Source organism: the organism of the source record quoted next, unplaced genomic scaffold, assembly GCF_019419815.1.
Source record: "Pyrus x bretschneideri cultivar Hongxiangsu unplaced genomic scaffold, Pyrus_bretschneideri_v1 Contig16, whole genome shotgun sequence".
Taxonomy (NCBI): Eukaryota; Viridiplantae; Streptophyta; class Magnoliopsida; order Rosales; family Rosaceae; genus Pyrus; species Pyrus x bretschneideri.
The window spans coordinates 2,165,747-2,184,601 of record NW_025999457.1 but is presented as its reverse complement, the minus strand read 5'-3'; the positions used below and the strand labels follow the sequence as shown (position 1 = coordinate 2,184,601).

Below are 18,855 nucleotides of genomic sequence, written 5' to 3'. Positions count from 1 at the left end.
GTATAATATCGTCTGAACCAAATGTGGTACATAAATATTGTTATGATAGGTATTTCCTAAAGAAAATCTAAATTAATTATCGTTATGATAATTACATAACAGGATCATGATGATCCCACGACTTAAAAACCAGTGTGAGATGTCCGTGTACCCTTCGTCTTATAGGATACAAACTTGCTAAGTCAACTTTTTTGTAGTTGGTATTGACAAAATATCGATCCCCAATCTCTACATATAAAATATTATGTTGATGGTATAAGAAATCATACAAAATAAGATGTGGCCACTAAAAAATAAGTACCGAATAAACAATATTATTATAAACAATGACAACGACATACATACATGTGTGGCATGCTAAAAGAAAACCAGATGACACTCATAAAATAAAACGACACACTATTATTATTTTTAGATGCTAGAAGACTCTCTTAGAAGTGGAAACCTCACTTTAGGTGAGTCTCCTTAGCATTGATTTTTTTTTATTGAAAAAAGACACATAATTAACCAAACTATTGTAGCGATATTGTTGAGATTAAGCATATATATTTCATATGTAAATGGATGATGATGATGTTCCATTTGACCTAGAAGAGGTGGTGATTCTTCTTTCCATGAGCCTCTTCCTCTTCTTTCTTTGTCTCTTTCTTCTCATGATGCTCATGGAAGGCAAGTCCACCGGCACCAACTGCAGCTGCTGCAGCAATCTCCTCTTCTATCTTGTGCTTGTGGGCATGCTCTGGGTCTTTCTTTGCCTTATGCTTCTCATGCTGCACCACATCATATAGAAATGACATAAGTTAACACATATTTGACTAGACTTGTGCTCTTATATATATATATTAAAGGTTGGTGGTAAAAAAAAAGAAAGATTATATATCAAAACCCTACATGAACAATTACGAAAGCATCACTTTACTCATTTCTTCTCCTGCTTACAACTGTACCATTTACCTGTGCACTTTGGTTCCGTATCTTACATACCTAATTCATCAATTCCGTCCATTGATCGTTTTGTTCCACAATATTAACATGGTACCATTGATATCAACGACGTACTACTAATATATATAGTATTTCATGATCAAAATCTAACGTCTCGCAATGGACGGAGTTGTCAAAAAATGAAGGTTCGGGAGGAGGACAGCGATCATTCAGTTGCAAAATATGGTATAGTGATAATGAATGAAGTATCAAATAATCAAATCATGAATAATTTTAAGAAATATAAATAGGTGGGTGGTTAAAAGGGTATTGTTATTCACATACCTCTTTTATCTCACACACACCCTTGTTAATTTTCTCCAGATCTTCTTAGTTTATTCGATCTGTCAGAAATTGAAAGGTGTGTGAGAAGTAAAAATGAGTTTGTAGATATTACTACCCTATTAATGAAAACTCAATACATACCAAGGCATAACCGCCGGCAGCAACAACACCGGCCTCGTCCAGGTGCTCGAGATGCTTGTGGTGCTTCTTCTCTTTATTGTAATTAATTTCAGGTTCAAGAGTTGTGGTGGCGCCATATGTCTCAGTGTTCTCGCTATAGCCATCAGACTGAGGGTAGTCTGAGGGTCTGTCTTCATCCTTGTGGTGGTGGAAGAGACCGTGGTGTTGCTTCTCTTCCGACATGATAGGCTTTTGGGGATTATACGGAAAACAGAATGGTTATGAGGAGGAGAGGTTGTAATGTGGGTTGTGATGGTGTGAGGGAGTTGGTTGCATGGTGGAGGGTATTTATAAAGGACTTGGATTGTCCGCCCTCCCCCATCCCATTCCCTTCCCATTCCTTCCTATTTTTGTGGTCACGATTAAGCCACGTCAACATTTTATATTGATTTTTTTTATATAGAAATAATAAGACAAAAAACAATGGAAATATAAAATGTTGATGTGGTTTAACCATGACCACAAAAATAGGAGGGGGTGAGAAGGGTATGGGACGGGGGGCAGACAATCCAGGTCCATTTATAAATGTGGTGCCCAATATTTACAGGTTCAAATGTAAAGTGCTAAGTAGGGAAAAATTAAAAGGGTTCAATACTTAGTGAGATAAACTTATTAATTAACATGACATATAAATATCACTTGTCACATCAAATAACATACTTATATGATATAAAAATATGTTCTTCATATTTACTTAAAGTTGACACTCATTCTCTTGCCGCCACATGCATCGCTAGCCATGCTTGCCTTGGTGGACGGCTAGGATTGCTCTCTCATAATAAAGTGATAGATATGAGAAATTATCACTCAAGTAGTGTGGTGTTATTTGAGGAAATTCTCATCTGAGAGTGACTCACATATAGGTGCTATTCAAGGAAATACTAAAAAGAGTGGTTCATCCAAAGAGTGGTTCATCCAAACTTCACAGAGAGGGACTCATATATAGGTGCTATTCAAGGAAATACTAAAAAGAGTGGTTCATCCAAACTTCACAAATTTTTTAATAGGCGTTTGGACAGAACGCAGAAGTTCAACTTTTCACATGTATGGTGGTGTACACTCTTGATACTGTGGATCGATCCTTAAAAAGAGGGAAAAATTATTAAAAAAAGGATAATTTTTTCTTTCACAATTCATATACCACTAAGTGATCTGAAAATAAATGGTTAGATCTACATAAAAGTCATATCAATTAGTAGTACGTAACATTGTAACCGAACCCTAAAAGAAGAATCGAACTGTGTCATAATTTTTTTTATTTATATTATTGTTACTTAGTTGTAATACCTTGTATTATATATGTTTAATCTAAACAAGAATCAACTGATGGAACGTGATAATGCTAGTTTACTGTTAAAATTAAGCACAAAATTGACATACATAGACGACGTGTACACTTGGCTGATAACATTAGAGGTCAAGATTCATGTTGTGAAGAAATGTATTATTGATCGAAATCAAAAAGATGTTCAAATTTTTAATTATTGTGAAAAAGGTATATTCACAAGCATCTCGTTGATTTTTTTTTTTATATAGTTTTTTAATAAGTTTTAAGTCATACTATTAAGAGAAAGAGAGAGTTCAAAATTATTACATTAATTTAGAGAATGAAAAAGTTTTGAACCCATGACTTATGGATAAAAATTCAACATTGTATTACGATAATGTGGAAATGGTCGACAAAGTCATCGTTCGTGTTCATCGATAATTGGGGTGGGTGGAGGGTTTTGGTTGAGATCGAGAGAACTTCTTCATCTATCCAACCAAGTATTTACGTCAAAGCGTGAGGTTATCTTCCGTCGTTTTGGATAAAACTTCCATTCCTTTTATTGAGAGAATGCACAAAATTTTACTTTAATTTTGTGAATAACGTATGTTTTTTGTAGGAATAATATTTTAATGAAGATTAAGAAATTGAACGATTCTAATGATAAAAGTTATACAATGAAGAAACATTATTCTCAAAGAATCGAATATGTGCATGCCTCCAATGTGGGGGTGCAAGTATTAATCTTTTCTCTTTTTCTTTTTCTTTTTCTTTTTTTTTCTTTTTTTTTTTTTTTGACATTGTACTTAGTTGATCAATTAATTTTTTACTTATAAGACTGTTAGTTTCAGGACACGGATTGTTGGAATAATATATGAATATGCACAGAATTGAACGGAATTAGAAAATTTTCAAATTGAGTCGTGACAAGCATTCGACCCTTTTAACCTTAAGACGATTTGCGCCCCACTGGTACTTATGAAGGAAGCACTGCAATTAGAAAGGTTATCCACGGGTTCATAGTTTTGGGGTTGTGACTTAATTTGCTCTGGTTCTGGATTTTCCTTTGCATAATTATCTATAACAATTGAAACCGTGTGTTGCAATTAGAAAGGTTATAGCATCTCTCATATGGCAATTGCTATAGAACTTAGAACCCTAGAAAGCAATCCGCATGATTCCTTTGCAATCCAGGTTGGGACCACATTTAAATACACTTTCAACCATAATAACCTTACATGTCTTCTAAGTGAAGGGATCTGCCATATATTTAAAAAAAAAATGGAAATTAGTTATGAGACCCACTCCGCATTGAATTTTAACGATCCGAATAGTTTATTTTGTAAGTTTTGATTTATATAACATCCTTGCAGAAATTCAATTAATTCGAAATCATTTATCTATTTATTGTATTTCATTAGTTTCTTAGAACATAATATTCGTCAATTTCTTTGAACTTAATTAGATGTCTTAAATATTTTCGATTTGGCTAATATTTGGAACTCAATTAGATGCCTCAAATATTTTCGCTTTGGCTAATATTTTGCAAGAATGATGTATGAGGTGCAACTTGAAAAATAAAATGTGTGAATTGTTAAAATTTAATGTGATGTTGGCCTCACAACTAATACCTTTTTTTTTTTTTTTTTTTTTTTAAACAATGGGAATCCCTTCCAATAACCTTATAGATTAACTCGGATCAAATGGGGCCATCTTATTACCCAATGAAATTATGAACTATTAACTCATTTCCATTCAATATTAAAAAAATAATTTTAAACTAATATCAAATTTCCAACATGGATTAACAAATTTAATATTAAGGGGAAACTTGAAATAAGTCCAAATTTGTAAGCAATTACTAGATATAGTCCAATTTTATTTAATTATTGGTTTAAGTCTAGTGACTCATTATCCACGTCATTTTATTATCATTTTTTGTCAAAATTACCCCTCTATTAACATTATCTTTTAATTCTAGATTTACTTGTATTATAAAATTAATTATAATTGATTATTTATCATTAAAGTAATCCCATAATTGTGGGATTAGTTTGAAATAATATTATCTCTTCTTCCTCATAACTCCCCTACAAACAGTATTATTTTTTATGCGTGGTGATCTTCTTCCTCCCCCATAACCGTGTGTGTTCATGCTGGAACATTTAACCACAGGGCTAGGAAGAAAGCCTTCTAAACCATAACCGTGGGTGTTGATTTGTATATATAATTGTAGGCTCTCACTATTAATTTCTTTCTTAGTTTTTTGTTTGTTTATATGAACTTTTCTTTTTATAAGTAAAAACGTTATAGCAAATGCACTATACTATATGTTTTTGCTCATTAGTCTATCTATATATCACATATTATTTTGTGTTATCTATCTATACGATAGGTTTTTATTCATAGTCTACCTATATCATAGATTAATTAATATTATCTACCTACACCGCATATTTTTTATGTACCTCGACAACGTTTCTTTTAATTTTTCATAAACTTATAAGATTGGTTGTAATGTGTTTTTAATTAGAAAACGGGTAGATAAAGGTCTTGGAAGCTTCAAATTTTTAAAATTTTAAATTCAAAAATAAAGAATTTAAATATTTTTTATTTTCAAGGGGCGAAATAGGTGTAATAAAAAAATCAAATAAAATTGGACTCAATCTGAAAACTGGTGAATTCTTTGGACCTGGATCAAACTGCCCCTAATATTAAACTAATGTCAAATTTCACATATAGACAACAACAAAAAACTTGGATCACAAAATGGAGATAGAAGAGATTAGAAATGCTATCAGTGTATTTCTAATTTCTCTTATATAATAGTTTGTAATTTACTTTTTCCTTACTTTGAGACTTGAAAATCCCTCTCATTTAAACATTCGAAAATTTTGGTGATACACTTACAGAGTAATTTTCATATCCCTCTTTACCGAGATTAAATTTAAAATTTTTTCCAACATAAAATAAGTACTAATGGATAAAAATTATTCATGTTACACAAATTAATTTGCAAGCATTTGGTTTTCTTTTTCTTGGTTGAGTTGGTGAGTGAGTCGGTGAGTGTAAGTGACCTCATTTACTAATAATGAATAAATGGGTCCACCTTGCATAAAATGTGACACGTTATCAAATTATATTGAAACAGGTCGAACACTAATAGGAGCTAGTCCTTTTTTTTTTTTTTTTTTTTTTTTTTTTTTTTTTTTTTTTAAGTTAATCAATTTGAAGTCATCTTGGTAATTATGGCACGAATGTAAATTTTAATTGTAAGTGATGTAGGGTTTCCTATCCAAATATAGATTGATGTAATCCTACTTATGCTGTAATATTTATACAAATCAATACAATGAGCCATATTTCTATTTGGTATTAGAGCAGGTTGTCTCGTATGTGAAGTTCAACGGCCATACATATTTCACGTCATCTGATTTGTGTTGTCCTCGTATTAAACTTAAAAGCTTGCTACTCAAGAGGAGGGTGTGTTGAAAGTAGGAATCTTACATCAAAGAAAAAAGGGATATTGCATGTGGACTACTCCACATATTACCGATTGTGTTTATGATAGATCATCAACTTTCTAAAAAGTTGGAGATCATATTGCATGAAACAAATTCATCGTCATGTAAAGTTCTAATAATGCATAGTATTATATAGTTATAATAACGGTAGACCTTTTCCATTTGAGTTCCTTCTAAAATAGTTGAGGTGAGGTGAGGGCCAAATCCCTCATTTCCTTCTTGACTAAGGTGAGGGCCAAATCCCTCATTTCAAATCCCTCATTTCCTTCTTGACTAAGGTGAGGGCCAAATCCCTCATTTCCTTCTTGACTAAGGAAAGATATATAATTTATTATGGCCTGTGGTGGTAGTGACTAGTGCAGGTTTCATTTCATTTGAATGGCAGTTGGAGTTTGGGCATCTGTCATTAAGAGTATATTCACCGTCCGATACTCACTCCCTCCTAGAGTTCCGGCAGACAAATTATCTAAGACTTCCGGCCAGAATGATAATTCATTATGGCCGGTAGCCAGTGATAGTTGTAGCGGCAATTTCATTTCATTTGAATGGCAGTTGGAGTTTGGGCATATGTCGGTAAGAGTTTATTCACGCCCACCCCAGATACTCACTCCCACATAGGTCTAAAGTATGCAATCTCCTGAAGTTAACAAAGCTCAAGGAGTCATGACTTTGCGCTTACATAAAAGAACAATAAAAGTATATTACGAAGCGTCGAAGTCTCTTTTTGAAATTTTCATTGTAATCACAACACCGTCACATGATATTTCTAATTCCCTATATATTAGGAAGAGTCATGTTCTTCTAAAGTTTTTATTTCGAGGTTTTATGTGTGAGAACGAAATGCATATTGAGGTGGCCCAGTGATTAGGGATGAATTCCAAGTCCGTATTGCATACTCTTGGGTTCGATTTGTGGCATTAGTGAATCACAGAATGGTGGATAAGGGAGGCTAAAATGCCTCTGTAAGTCTTCCCGGCCCTTGAAAGGGTGGACTGCCATAACAAATCCACCAACGGTCTTCTTTTTAAAGAAAAAAAAAAGTAAAAATAAGAACATGAGTTTTCTAATGGTTCTTAAATTTACGTTGATTTTACTTTATTAAGTTGTCAAATATTTTACACCTTTAATCTAAACTAATATAATTTTATAACCAATATGCATTTGTTCATCTCATTACCTCATTTTGAGGACCTGGAGTACATGACTGATATGAAGTAACACCACGCTTCTAAGTATAGTACACTTGCACGTGAAACACAATGTTGTAAGTTTGTAACCTCAAATAGTTAATGCAATCTTTTCGAATCCTCCCTTTTAGAGGACACTTACTTTATTGCTATTGTTGTCTTTGTGTCTGTATCATGTTGCTTCACTCTTATTTGCCCATTATCTTTTTTCTTATTCTTGGCTAGGTCTATCCATGGCTAATTTAAGGTTGTTGTGCTGTGAGAAAAACGTTGTTTTTAAAAGTAGGTGTACAAGTACTTATGCTGCTTTGGACTCATAATTTTGATTAAAAAAGTTTTTTTTTTTCATTTACCAAACACAATTTTAATCCCAACTTTTTTAAAAAGCTACTTTTAAAAAAAAATTCAACAATGTTAAACCAGCCCTTACTAAGTTGAAGCTGGGTATATTATACATAATAACACATACTACGCTTCTTTCTCTAGTAAGATTGCTTTGTCTAATAATACATACTACGCTTCTTTCTCTAGTAAGATTGTTTTGTCTAATAATACACACTACGCTTTTTTCTCTTGTACATATTTATCTTCTTTTTTTATTATTATTATTAAGGGGAAGTGGGAAGATTCAAAATTATTGCAACAGTTTAAAGGAATGGGGGTTTCGAACCCATGATACATAAGTAAAAACCCAACAACATAGAATATAGGGAAGTATGGTTGATCTGTCTTTGAAAATAATATCATTTCAAAATGTATAAATATAATTCACCTCTTCCTCTACCTGTGACATCCCACATCGTCCAGGGGAGTGATCCTTAAATGTATATTCCCATCCCTACCTAACACGAGGCCTTTTGGGAGCTCACTGGCTTTGGGTTCTATCGGAACTCCGAAGTTAAGCGAGAAGGGGGCTAGAGCAATCCCATGATGGGTGACCCACTGGGAAGTTGCTCGTGAGTTCCCAAAAACAAAACCGTGAGGGAATGGTAAGCCCAAAGCAAACAATATCGTGCTACGGTGGTGGAGCGGGCCCGGTAAGTGATCCACCCCGGGGCGAGATGTGACAATTGGTATCAGAGCTTAACCCTGGCTGTGGTGTGCCGACGAGGACGTCGGGTCCCTAAGAGGGGTGGATTGTGACATCCCACATCGCCTAGGGGAGTGATCCTTAAATGTATATTCCCATCCCTACCTAACACGAGGCCTTTTGGGAGCTCACTGGCTTCGGGTTCTATCGGAAATCCGAAGTTTAGCGAGAAGGGGGCTAGAGTAATCCCATGATGGGTGACCCACTGGGAAGTTGCTCGTGAGTTCCCAAAAACAAAACCGTGAGGGAATGGTAAGCCCAAAGCGGACAATATCGTGCTACGGTGGTGGAGCAAGCTTGGGAAGTGGTCCCCCTTGGGCCGGGATGTCACAGTTTGGTATCAGAGCCTAACCCTCGCTGTGGTGTGCCGACGAGGACGTCGAGCCCCAAAGGGGGGTGGATTGTAAGATCCCACATCGCCCAGGGGAGTGATCCTTATATGTATATTCCTATCCCTACCTAGCACGAGGCCTTTTGGGAGCTTGCTGGCTTCGAGTTCCATGGGAACTCTGAAGTTAAGCGAGAAGGGGGCTAGAGCAATCCCATGATGGGTGACCCACTGGGGAGTTGCTCGTGAGTTCCCAAAAACAAAACCGTGAGGGAATGGTAAGCCCAAAGCGGACAATATCGTGCTACGGTGGTGGAGCAAGCCAGAGAAGTGGTCCCCCCTGGGCCGGGAAGGGTTACCATGCAATTTGATCATAAATATTTAATTTCTTTATGGCATTGTTATTATCATGTTTTTCATCTTTATTGAGTATCTTTTGCTATTCGTAATGCGCTTGATTTTCATTTAGATGCTTGATCACCATCTAGGTATCAATTAAGTTGATTTGATGCAAGTTAGAGTAGATGTCATACTTAACTTGGGTTTAGCTTCTTGCAATTGATACCAAAAACACCTATTTGTAGATGCCATGTAATTAGGGTTTGTGTGATTTTCCAACAATTTTCATAGAGCTTAATGGGTTCTTACTTGTTTAAGTTTTTCTAGATGTTGTAGAAGGTTAACATGTAAGGATACTTTTGATGCAACCAAATGTCATGGCCGTTGAATAATTTAGGGAAAACTGATCATCAATATGGGTGACCTACTTGAGCATAACATAGTGAGGGAATTAAGTAAAATTGGTTATGGCGAATTTGGATGCCCTAGGTCTTATTTTCTTATGTTTTTAATTTTATTATTTCTTGCATTTTATTTTGAAGATGTATTTCATTTTAGTTTAATTCAAATTTTCTATCTTTTCTGTTAAAGCTTCGCAAGTATAATTTGTTTCAATTTAATTAGCAAGACTTTTAGAATCAATTCAACATCTGTGGGATGCTATCCGTGCTTATATGCTATACTGTCATCAGATTTGTATACTTTCGAGGACTACAATTTGAGACATAATGAAGTTAATTTTGATTATCTAATTTTTGCAACTAAGGGGTCATGATTTTACGGTTATACAAAAAAACAACCAAACTATAATACAAAGCATCGAAGTTTCTTTTTTGAAAATTTTAATGTATTCGCAACACCTTCAAATGATGTTTTGAACTCCCTATATGTTACGAAACTTATAATCATAACACCATTGATTATTCATGTCAACAAAAAAAAAGATATGCTAAATTGAGCTAAGTGGCTTTCAAACTCTATGTAATATGAACTAACACTATGCTTTCACGTATAGTACACATGCATGTGAAACCCAATGTTGTAGGTTTGTAACCCCCAAAGAGTTAATGCAATAGATTGAATCCTCCTTCTTGGACGACACATACTTTATTGCTATTGTTTGTCTTTGTGTCGTATCATGTTGCTTCTCGATCTCCTTATTTCCCCACTATCTTTTTTCTTCTTCTTGGCTAGGTTAACTCTTACTAAGTCGAAGCTACGTATATGTTAATACATACTATGCTTCTTTCTCTTGTATTGACACATTCATATCCCAATAACACAAGTTCCAAGGCCGAGATATGCTAGTCGCCACTAAATTGACCATACTACCCCATTAAGAGATGACATCACAAGCCAACTTGATAGCAAAAGCCGTAGTAAGACAAATACGATGGGAGTGAAATTAAACCAAAACGTTCATGATTAATAAAATAAAAGTTGCTTCAAAGTTTCCTAATCAACCTTCCCCACTTGGGTCTTCAAAATTTCCTAATTTCCTAATCAACCTCCCCACTTGGGGACACATATTCAAGGGTTAAACTCCGATATTATCACATCACATCATAGCAGTTAGAAGTTTTACACAACAGTAAACACATAAAAGGGCAGTGCTATACATAATCGAGAGTATGATTATGTGATCATTACAAACTAGAATAAACTGCAGTAAATGAATCATCACCTAAAGTCCAATGGATGGATGCCTCACTGCCAAGCCTACTTGTCACCTCCGAGGTCCTTCGAATATAATAACCCTCATTTTGAAATCATATATATTGTGAAAACTACATACATATAATACTACTATAATAGTAATTAAGTTCAGATCACATCCCTCGTCATATCAAAGAAAGTAATATCAATTACATAATCAAAGTAATTTAAACGTATAGCAAGGAGATGAAGTGGCGTCTACATGATTGGTGACTACTGCCTACTAGTGTTTCTAGCCTCTACTAGAAAGATAATAACTTGCAAATAACATACAGCCGTAGCTAGCTATACGATATTTATTATGACCATGTGGTGAAAATAAATCACCAACGGTCTCAAGATATCAATTTAATTTAACTGGATATAAGTCTCCTCAAAGACTATCAAGAATAGTAATATGCATCGACATATAATAATAATTTATGTGAATTGATTATAAAGCTAAAATAAGCTTTCATGAACATCCAACGAGAAAATCATCTAAAAGTACCGTTTAGACATTGAATTAGCACAAACGGAAAGCACCACATAATTTTGAACACCGAAAAACCTAAAAATAGGTCCAGGTCCTGCACACGCCGCCGTGTTCCGACCAGCGCCACCGCGTGGTCACCATCACTAATGAACATGCCGTCGTGGTTCGGCAAGTAAGGGTCGCACTTGTCGTCACCGATGCCACGCACCGGCTACAGGTGAGAGTTAACAGTGTTAACGGAATATACTTGCTGGAGGGAATATGTCGTTAAGTCTAACGGCACAGTTAATGTTACCGTTATGTCCAACAGAGATCGACATTGACCGTCGCTGGCGTCGTCGCCGGAATCTACAGAAAACGATCAGGGCTTCCCCCGAGTTCCAAATCAAAGATTTCTCAATTGTTGATAGAAAATTACCCTCAAGGCTCAGGAACTTACCCAAACACGCTTTACAAGGAGTGGAGGTCAAATCCACCTCGGATTCGACAGATTTGACTCGGAAGAACCCGTCGGAAACTGCAGAGGAAAACAAGGAGCATGCATGCATCAAAACAAAGATCCCCAACTTGAAATTCATCTAAAAAACTTCACAAAAATGCTCAATAGCTTACTCGGGTGTGCTGCAATAGGGTTTGGGGAAGAAAGCACCACCAACTATGCATGGATTAGAACTCGAAACTCAAGTTCAAACTTCAACATTTCAATCCTAGACTAGAGTATAGTTATTCAGAAGCATTGTAACCCTAGCAGACTTCGAACTCGACAGCTTTCGCCCGAAAATGCAGAGGTTGAGACCCTCGAGTTTCAATACGAAACCATGACAATGCAGCACAAAACAACATAGATAAACCCAGAAATTCGAAGAATAAGCAAGAGCCTCACCTGCATTCAAGAACGGAGCTCAACACTCTCGGCTCCCATGGCAGAGCATTGCCCAGTGCTCCGATGGTACATGCAATAGTATGGCTGGGTTCCTTGTGTCCCAGAGATTAATATTACAAGGTTTTGGGTTGGATTTACTTCAAACTCGAAGAGAAATGAGGATACGAGCTCTCGGAGCTTAGACAGAGTGAGTGAGTTCGAGAGTGGAGAGAGAGAGAGAGAGAGTTCAATTTGAATTAGGGAGAGGAGGACCGACTGACCCAGAGTGGGTTAATCCCACATAGAAAAATTTAACAGTAAAATTACCAAATTACCTCCCCATAAATGAACCCTCGAGGCTTCAATTCGAATTTCGTTTTCGATTTCTCATTCACGTACATGAATATAGTTAGGAAAACATAAGAAAGTATAAGATAGTGGATTTTAAGTCGAGGCTCAAAATGTCACATCCCGGCCTGGGTGGGACCACTTCCCGGGCCCGCTCCACCACCGTAGCACGATATTGTCCGCTTTGGGCCCCGACCACGCCCTCACGGTTTTGTTTCTGGGAACTCACACGAGAACTTCCCGATGGGTCACCCATCCTGGGAGTGCTCTCGCGCGCTACTCGCTTAACTTCGGAGTTCCTATGGAACCCGAAGCCAGTGAGCTCCCAAAAGGCCTCGTGCTAAGTAGAGATGGGAATACATTTAAGGATCACCCCTGGGCGATGTGGGATGTCACAATCCACCCCCCTTAGGGGCCCGACGTCCTCGTCGGCACACACGCGGTCAGGGTTAGGCTCTGATACCAAATGTCACATCCCGGCCTGGGTGGGACCACTTCCCGGGCCCGCTCCACCACCGTAGCATGATATTGTCCGCTTTGGGCCCCGACCACGCCCTCACGGTTTTGTTTCTGGGAACTCACACGAGAACTTCCCGATGGGTCACCCATCCTGGGAGTGCTCTCGCGCGCTACTCGCTTAACTTCGGAGTTCCTATGGAACCCGAAGCCAGTGAGCTCCCAAAAGGCCTCGTGCTAGGTAGAGATGGGAATACATTTAAGGATCATCCCTGGGCGATGTGGGATGTCACACAAAAATTACTTAAGACACTTATTCAGGGGCAAAAATCGTATTTTCACATGTTTCAGGAATAAGTTACATTATTTTAAGATACAAGGCATAACATGTATGATCGGCTTGTTTGTTTTCTTTTTTTAATTATAATTAAAGAAAAATATTTGAAACTATTACATAATTTAGAAGAGTGGGCAATTTTGAACTTGTGCCACATGAGTGAAAATATAAGACTCTAGGATATTGGGATGTATGAATGATCTATGTCTTAAAAGTATAATATATCATTCCAAAATGTATAAATATAATTAATCTCCTCCTCTACCAATAAATCGGCTCTTCCTACACTACCATTCATTTATTTATCAACATTAATATCAAAATTTAAGTATGGGCAAGAACAGAGCTCAAAACTCTCGGCTCTTGAACGCATGCATTCCTTGGTTACAACTTACAAACTTACGAGTCACCAGGACAACATTTTTGTGTAAAACTACGCTCTCTTGCTATATGTTTTAGACTTCATTGAATGATCTGTTATCCACTATAGCACCAAGCCCAAACCAAGGAAGGAACACTATCCCACATCGACCAAAACACAAAGTCTTGTCTAGTTTATATCGCTCCTAATAACAAACAAGCCTGTGTTCGTAGAAAGGAGAGATGGTTGGCATCTCCCCTGACAGGGACGGGAACAGCTTTCGAGCTTACCTGTTACCACACATCCGGTTAAGGCTACCCACCCTTGCGGTGGATCTATAACCCAATTTTTTTTAGGCTTCTACTTTCATTGTCTAATGCCGGCCCAACCAATGTTTTCTTAAGCCGACAGTGTTAATGGTGATACGTTTACCAAACTCTCTCAATATTAATGGTGATACGTTTACCAAAATATGTAAGAGTTAGCCTTTCAAGGGTTATGAACGAAGATATAAAATTATTCTGATTTCTTTTCAACTTTATGCATTTTCCCTTTTATCATGTTTGATCCTATCAAATGCCTACGAGTGGTGTCCACTGGACTGTGAATTCCTCAGATGCAAAGCGACCGTCTTCTTCTTTTCACCTTTTCGACAAATCCCAACCAAAAAAATCAACATTTCTTGCCGCTCCACCAAGTCTCCTCCCAAATCCCCACCGGATTTAGCCGAACCCACCACCACCAACAACAATAAGAGAAAGAACAAAAACTCATCTTTATCTTTGTCCGTGCAACTCTAACATCTGACCACAACCACTCTTTGACCCTCCTATTAGCACTAGGCATTTAGGCCCACCTAATGGTGCAAGTTGAGGAAGGAGCTACGAAAAGCCCAAGAAAGATTGAGAAGCCCATGGCCTAAAGGGCTTAGAAGAAGATATATCCGAACGCTCTGAGCTTAGCTCGACTAGGGCATGTAAGGGGTCCTCCGACCACCAGGAGCACGTCAGCAAGCTGAAATCTTTATTATACAAATCTCCAAGAACAAGCCTACCTAGATGTCAATCACACCATGTGGCAGCCCCTAGTCAGTGGCAGAGACCTAGGATGTGATGTACAGGTAGTCGGAACAATGGTTGGGGAGGCAAGGTTGGATAACCAAGGCCAAGCAAGACTTTTGGCTCACAACATGTTGACAAATCGTGCCAATTTGGTTGAACAAATGTCATTTCATTGCCGACTGTCGGGTTGATAGGTGAAAATGTGTGAGCACCCTAGTATACATAGGTGGCACATAAATGCCAAGTTGGGGAGACCCAAGGGTGAGAGGTTCATTGAGGGCCTACATAAAAGAGTAAGGACCTTCTGTATTGGGTGTTGGACGATTGAGAGAAGAAATAATTGATGTATTAATCGAGTGCTATTTAGTATTGAGATTAATACAAGACGTAACCCGGAGGTGAACCACTTAAATTTGTGAGTCCTATTCACTTCATTTCGTATCCAAAGCCCACCTATGGTTCATCATTTAATTTGTTAACCTGCAGATTTTGCGCGTTAACACCTCCTTCTCCCAAGACCAATCGCAGTTGATATTCAGCACGAGTTATGTGCTTCTTGTAGTGTTTTTCTAGAATTTACTTTCATTTTTACTAAATATTGGTTTCAAAAATATTTTCACAAGGGCTTTCAGTCATTTTAAAGACACTTTCAAACAACTCCTAATTCTTTACATTGGAGTATAAGATTCGGAGAAAAATACCACAAAGCAGAAAGCATCGCCCCTTTTAAACTCTTGTATAATAACATAGATCTAACAATATAAGTCTTGCACCGGAAATGCTCTGAACATGTACCAAAGTAAGGCTTTGATGGATCTAAATTTTGTTAAGAAAATCCATAATCATACTAAAGAGAACAGAAAACTGAGCTTCTTATATTCGATGAATTAACCTTTTTCATACAATCTAAATTATTCTAACAAGGCAACTTTGCAAATATTAATACATAAAATTGAGCTTGATTCAGCTAAGTGAAAACATATGATAACAGTCAACCAAAAAAACATATGATACCAGTGATTTAATGAGAAAGCAGGCACCTTAATCAGATTGTTTGGCAATTGATCTTCTATTGCAAGAACAATTGTGTGATTAAACTTTAATCGCTACCCCTTCAACAATCTCGGAAAATCCCTTAATTTCACAGCGCAGCTAGCGGAGCTACTTGCCCAAACTTCCTTTTCAAGTCTCTGACTCTTCCGTGCACAAGGGCGTTTTGAAGTTCAAACATCCGCCAAACCCAACAAGGACGCCCCTTGCTGATCCTTAACCTGTATCACTGAATGCAAACTTGAACCCTCGGGAATTCCCAATGGAGGACCTAAACATGAAGCATTATTAACCGTATACAGCTCCCACTCTTTAATTCCACACTTCTCTAGAGCAGAAATTAACCTCGTCCTATGCACATCATTTGGGTATGCCCCATCCGGACTGACAAGCACAGCACCGGTATAACATTGTCCTGCAGCTCGAGCAGCACCGCTATAATAAAACAAACCCCAACTAAGATCATCAGCAACATCCACAATTGTCCAAAACTCATTCGATACAACCCCATTGTCCAAGACACTAAAGTTGAATGTCCCCGGTATTTTGCTTCTCTTGACTCGATACTTCCGCCTCCTCCAGACCATCTTCCCCTCCAATGTTTGTACCTGAAAAACTGGTTCGTACCAAAATGACCCTCTGGCCTTCCCCCTATAAAAGAGCTGGTACTGACAGGGAAATTGATCATAAGCAGGGTTCTGCCCTGCCACAACACGCCAACTCCAATTCAAACTCCCCAACCAACCAACGAAAAGATCTTCAGCAGTTTCGTGGCACAAGTCCTTCCCTTGAAATTTAACCATGGGTCGCACATACGGTTTGTCAGGGATCTTTGCATCCAATCCAAGACAATTATGTTTCTGCAACACGCACAGAGAAAATGCTTCTAGATTTGGACTCTCATACGAAGCAATGCACCGATAGTTACACACTTGATCTACTGGGCTGCACCGATTCAAGCATTGAAGTGCTTTCCGACAATTTGGATCCAAGAGGCAGTTTAGTACCTGAGGCCCGCAGTTCCTCACCATGCAGCTCAGTGTAGAAAGACCTCTTGATCTTAGATTCTTCAGGATTGGGACTGGTCTTATGTAAGTGTTAATTATAACCAATAAACAAAACCTTATATCATCCGTATTATGCCGATCCCAAGCCTGTGATACAGTCTGGATCACTTCCTCTGATCCACTGTTCATTAATTTTTGTGAAGTGTCAAAGCTTTTGCCTAATATATTTCCCTTGGTTTCACTACGAATATCATATCCTCCTAATCTGTTTGCTAAATTGGGAGATGAGTCAAAGCAGATTATGTTTCGAATATTCTGACTATTAGTTTGAATCCATTTAACTGATTCTTGATTCGTAACAGAAACAATCACCAAAATATCTGCACGTTGAAACTCTCTGTGGAAATTTACGGCAATTTGATTATCAGATTGGCAGATGTCATCGGTAAAAACAAGCATTTCATATGCTTCGTCTACCCATTTCAGTCTTTTCGCCTGTTTACAGGGAAAGTATCAGGCAACAAGCAATACAAGCGTAGAGCCAAAAACCAAGCACAACAACATACTCCACAAATCTAACTTGATCTAAACCGCCTTTTCAATGGTAACTGACTAACAGAGATATAACTAGAATGTGGCATCCTCTAAAGTGTCAATGACGGAGGCACCTTCTATCCAAGGTCTTAGTACGAGAAATTTTCATTGTCCGGAACACAGGCCAGTACACCACATGTCATTATATAATTAGAGTAAAGTTTTTTTCTAGTGTCCCTCCAATTGTATAATAACATATGTCATATCGCTCCATGTTTCTCAGCAACTAAACATTAATATGGGGGAGGGGAAGGGTTTGAACCCGAAACGGGGTGCAGTTTGAAGAGGAATGTCCTATCTATCGTGACAATCCACCACTTATAAAAAAGTAGTAATATTTCATCATAACTGACAACTCTATTTTATTACTTGTTAGAAATTCGAGCAATTTGTTGAAAAGAAATTATAAAAACAAATAATAAATTAAGAATCTGTTTGATTAAATGTTGTCCTTGGATTTATAAAGAAAAGTAAAGGAGAGCAAAATTGAGAGTGATTACTTACAGTGTGGAGCATGACCTCTTCCCAAGGTGTGGACTTGAGAGGGCTGAGGGTGCCTTGGCCGACAACTGCTACTATTCTCACCGGCGTTGTCTCCTCCGCCGTCACCACCGCGCTCGAATTCACTTCCTTAACCGCCAAAACCGGGGGTGGCGCACGGTAAATTGTTTTTCCAACGGCAAACCGGGAACATGGAAAATGAAGAAAACCGGCTGCTGCGGAAGCTGCGAACCGCCGGTTCAATGAAACTGCGGTTCTGGGTTTGAAAAGCGGTCGAACTGCAGCTGCTTCCAGAGCCATAGTCATGATGTCACAGCTCACCTGGCCAATCTCCGTCTCTCTCTTCTGTCTGAGGTGGTTTCCATGGAGAAACAGAGTGAGGTACAAGTAAAATTTGGGAGAGAAGATCGGGGAGAGAGAGTAAAGCGGGGAGGGGGGAGGGAAGAGAGCGACTGGTTTTCTGGAGTTAATTTGGCCACGTGTTGCCACTTATTTATTTTTTATTATTATAAACCAATACTATTATTATTTTTAATTGTATACTAAGGCCTGATTTAGAGATGATTCTGAAAAAAGCTAGGAACTGTTTTTGTATTTGGTAAACATTCAGCTTCAGTTTTTTTCCACAATTTTGGATGAGAAAAGCCAAAAACAAGAAGCTGCAAAACCCAACTTGAAAAAACCGTTTTTTTTACATCTGTTTTACATAAAAGTTTACTAAACACTCTGATGTTTTATTTCACAGCTGCTTATTCTCACAACACAGCAGAAGCAGCTTTTTTTCAAAGCACATCAATACCAAACCAACCCTAAATCTTTTGCAATTATTTTTTTGACAAACTAATAAACTAAATATATTTAAATATAATGAGAGTTAAAATGAATGCTGAATACAAAATTTTA

General features: G+C 37.5%; 2 protein-coding genes and 1 non-coding gene across 3 annotated transcripts; 1 reads left to right on the top strand and 2 right to left on the bottom strand.

Annotated features, from left to right (window-relative positions):
• Positions 1-294: 294 nt before the first annotated feature.
• LOC103965247 (abscisic stress-ripening protein 3-like) lies at positions 295-1,716 on the bottom strand. Its single transcript, XM_048580901.1, has 2 exons — positions 1,411-1,716; positions 295-770 (listed from the first exon to the last, which is right to left on the bottom strand). The coding sequence occupies exons 1-2, from the start codon at positions 1,630-1,632 to the stop codon at positions 588-590; spliced, it is 405 nt and encodes a 134-aa protein (XP_048436858.1). The 5' UTR covers positions 1,633-1,716; the 3' UTR covers positions 295-587.
• A 12,246-nt stretch (positions 1,717-13,962) lies between these two features.
• Positions 13,963-14,092, top strand: LOC125475856. Its single transcript, XR_007257244.1, has one exon. It is a non-coding gene; the product is annotated as a U6atac minor spliceosomal RNA (small nuclear RNA).
• A 1,558-nt stretch (positions 14,093-15,650) lies between these two features.
• On the bottom strand, positions 15,651-18,387 carry LOC103965241. The gene is made up of 2 exons (XM_009378263.3): positions 17,956-18,387; positions 15,651-17,352 (listed from the first exon to the last, which is right to left on the bottom strand). The coding sequence occupies exons 1-2, from the start codon at positions 18,256-18,258 to the stop codon at positions 16,024-16,026; spliced, it is 1,632 nt and encodes a 543-aa protein (XP_009376538.2). The 5' UTR covers positions 18,259-18,387; the 3' UTR covers positions 15,651-16,023.
• Positions 18,388-18,855: the final 468 nt, after the last annotated feature.

Coding starts and splice junctions, on each gene's coding strand:
- LOC103965247 (XM_048580901.1), bottom strand. CDS start 1,632: ATGTCGGAAGAGAAGCAACACCACGGTCTCTTCCACCACCACAAGGAT. Junction 771..1,410: donor CTGCCGGCGGTTATGCCTTG/GTATGTATTGAG, acceptor GATGTGGTGCAG/CATGAGAAGCATAAGGCAAA.
- LOC103965241 (XM_009378263.3), bottom strand. CDS start 18,258: ATGACTATGGCTCTGGAAGCAGCTGCAGTTCGACCGCTTTTCAAACCC. Junction 17,353..17,955: donor AAGAGGTCATGCTCCACACT/GTAAGTAATCAC, acceptor CCCTGTAAACAG/GCGAAAAGACTGAAATGGGT.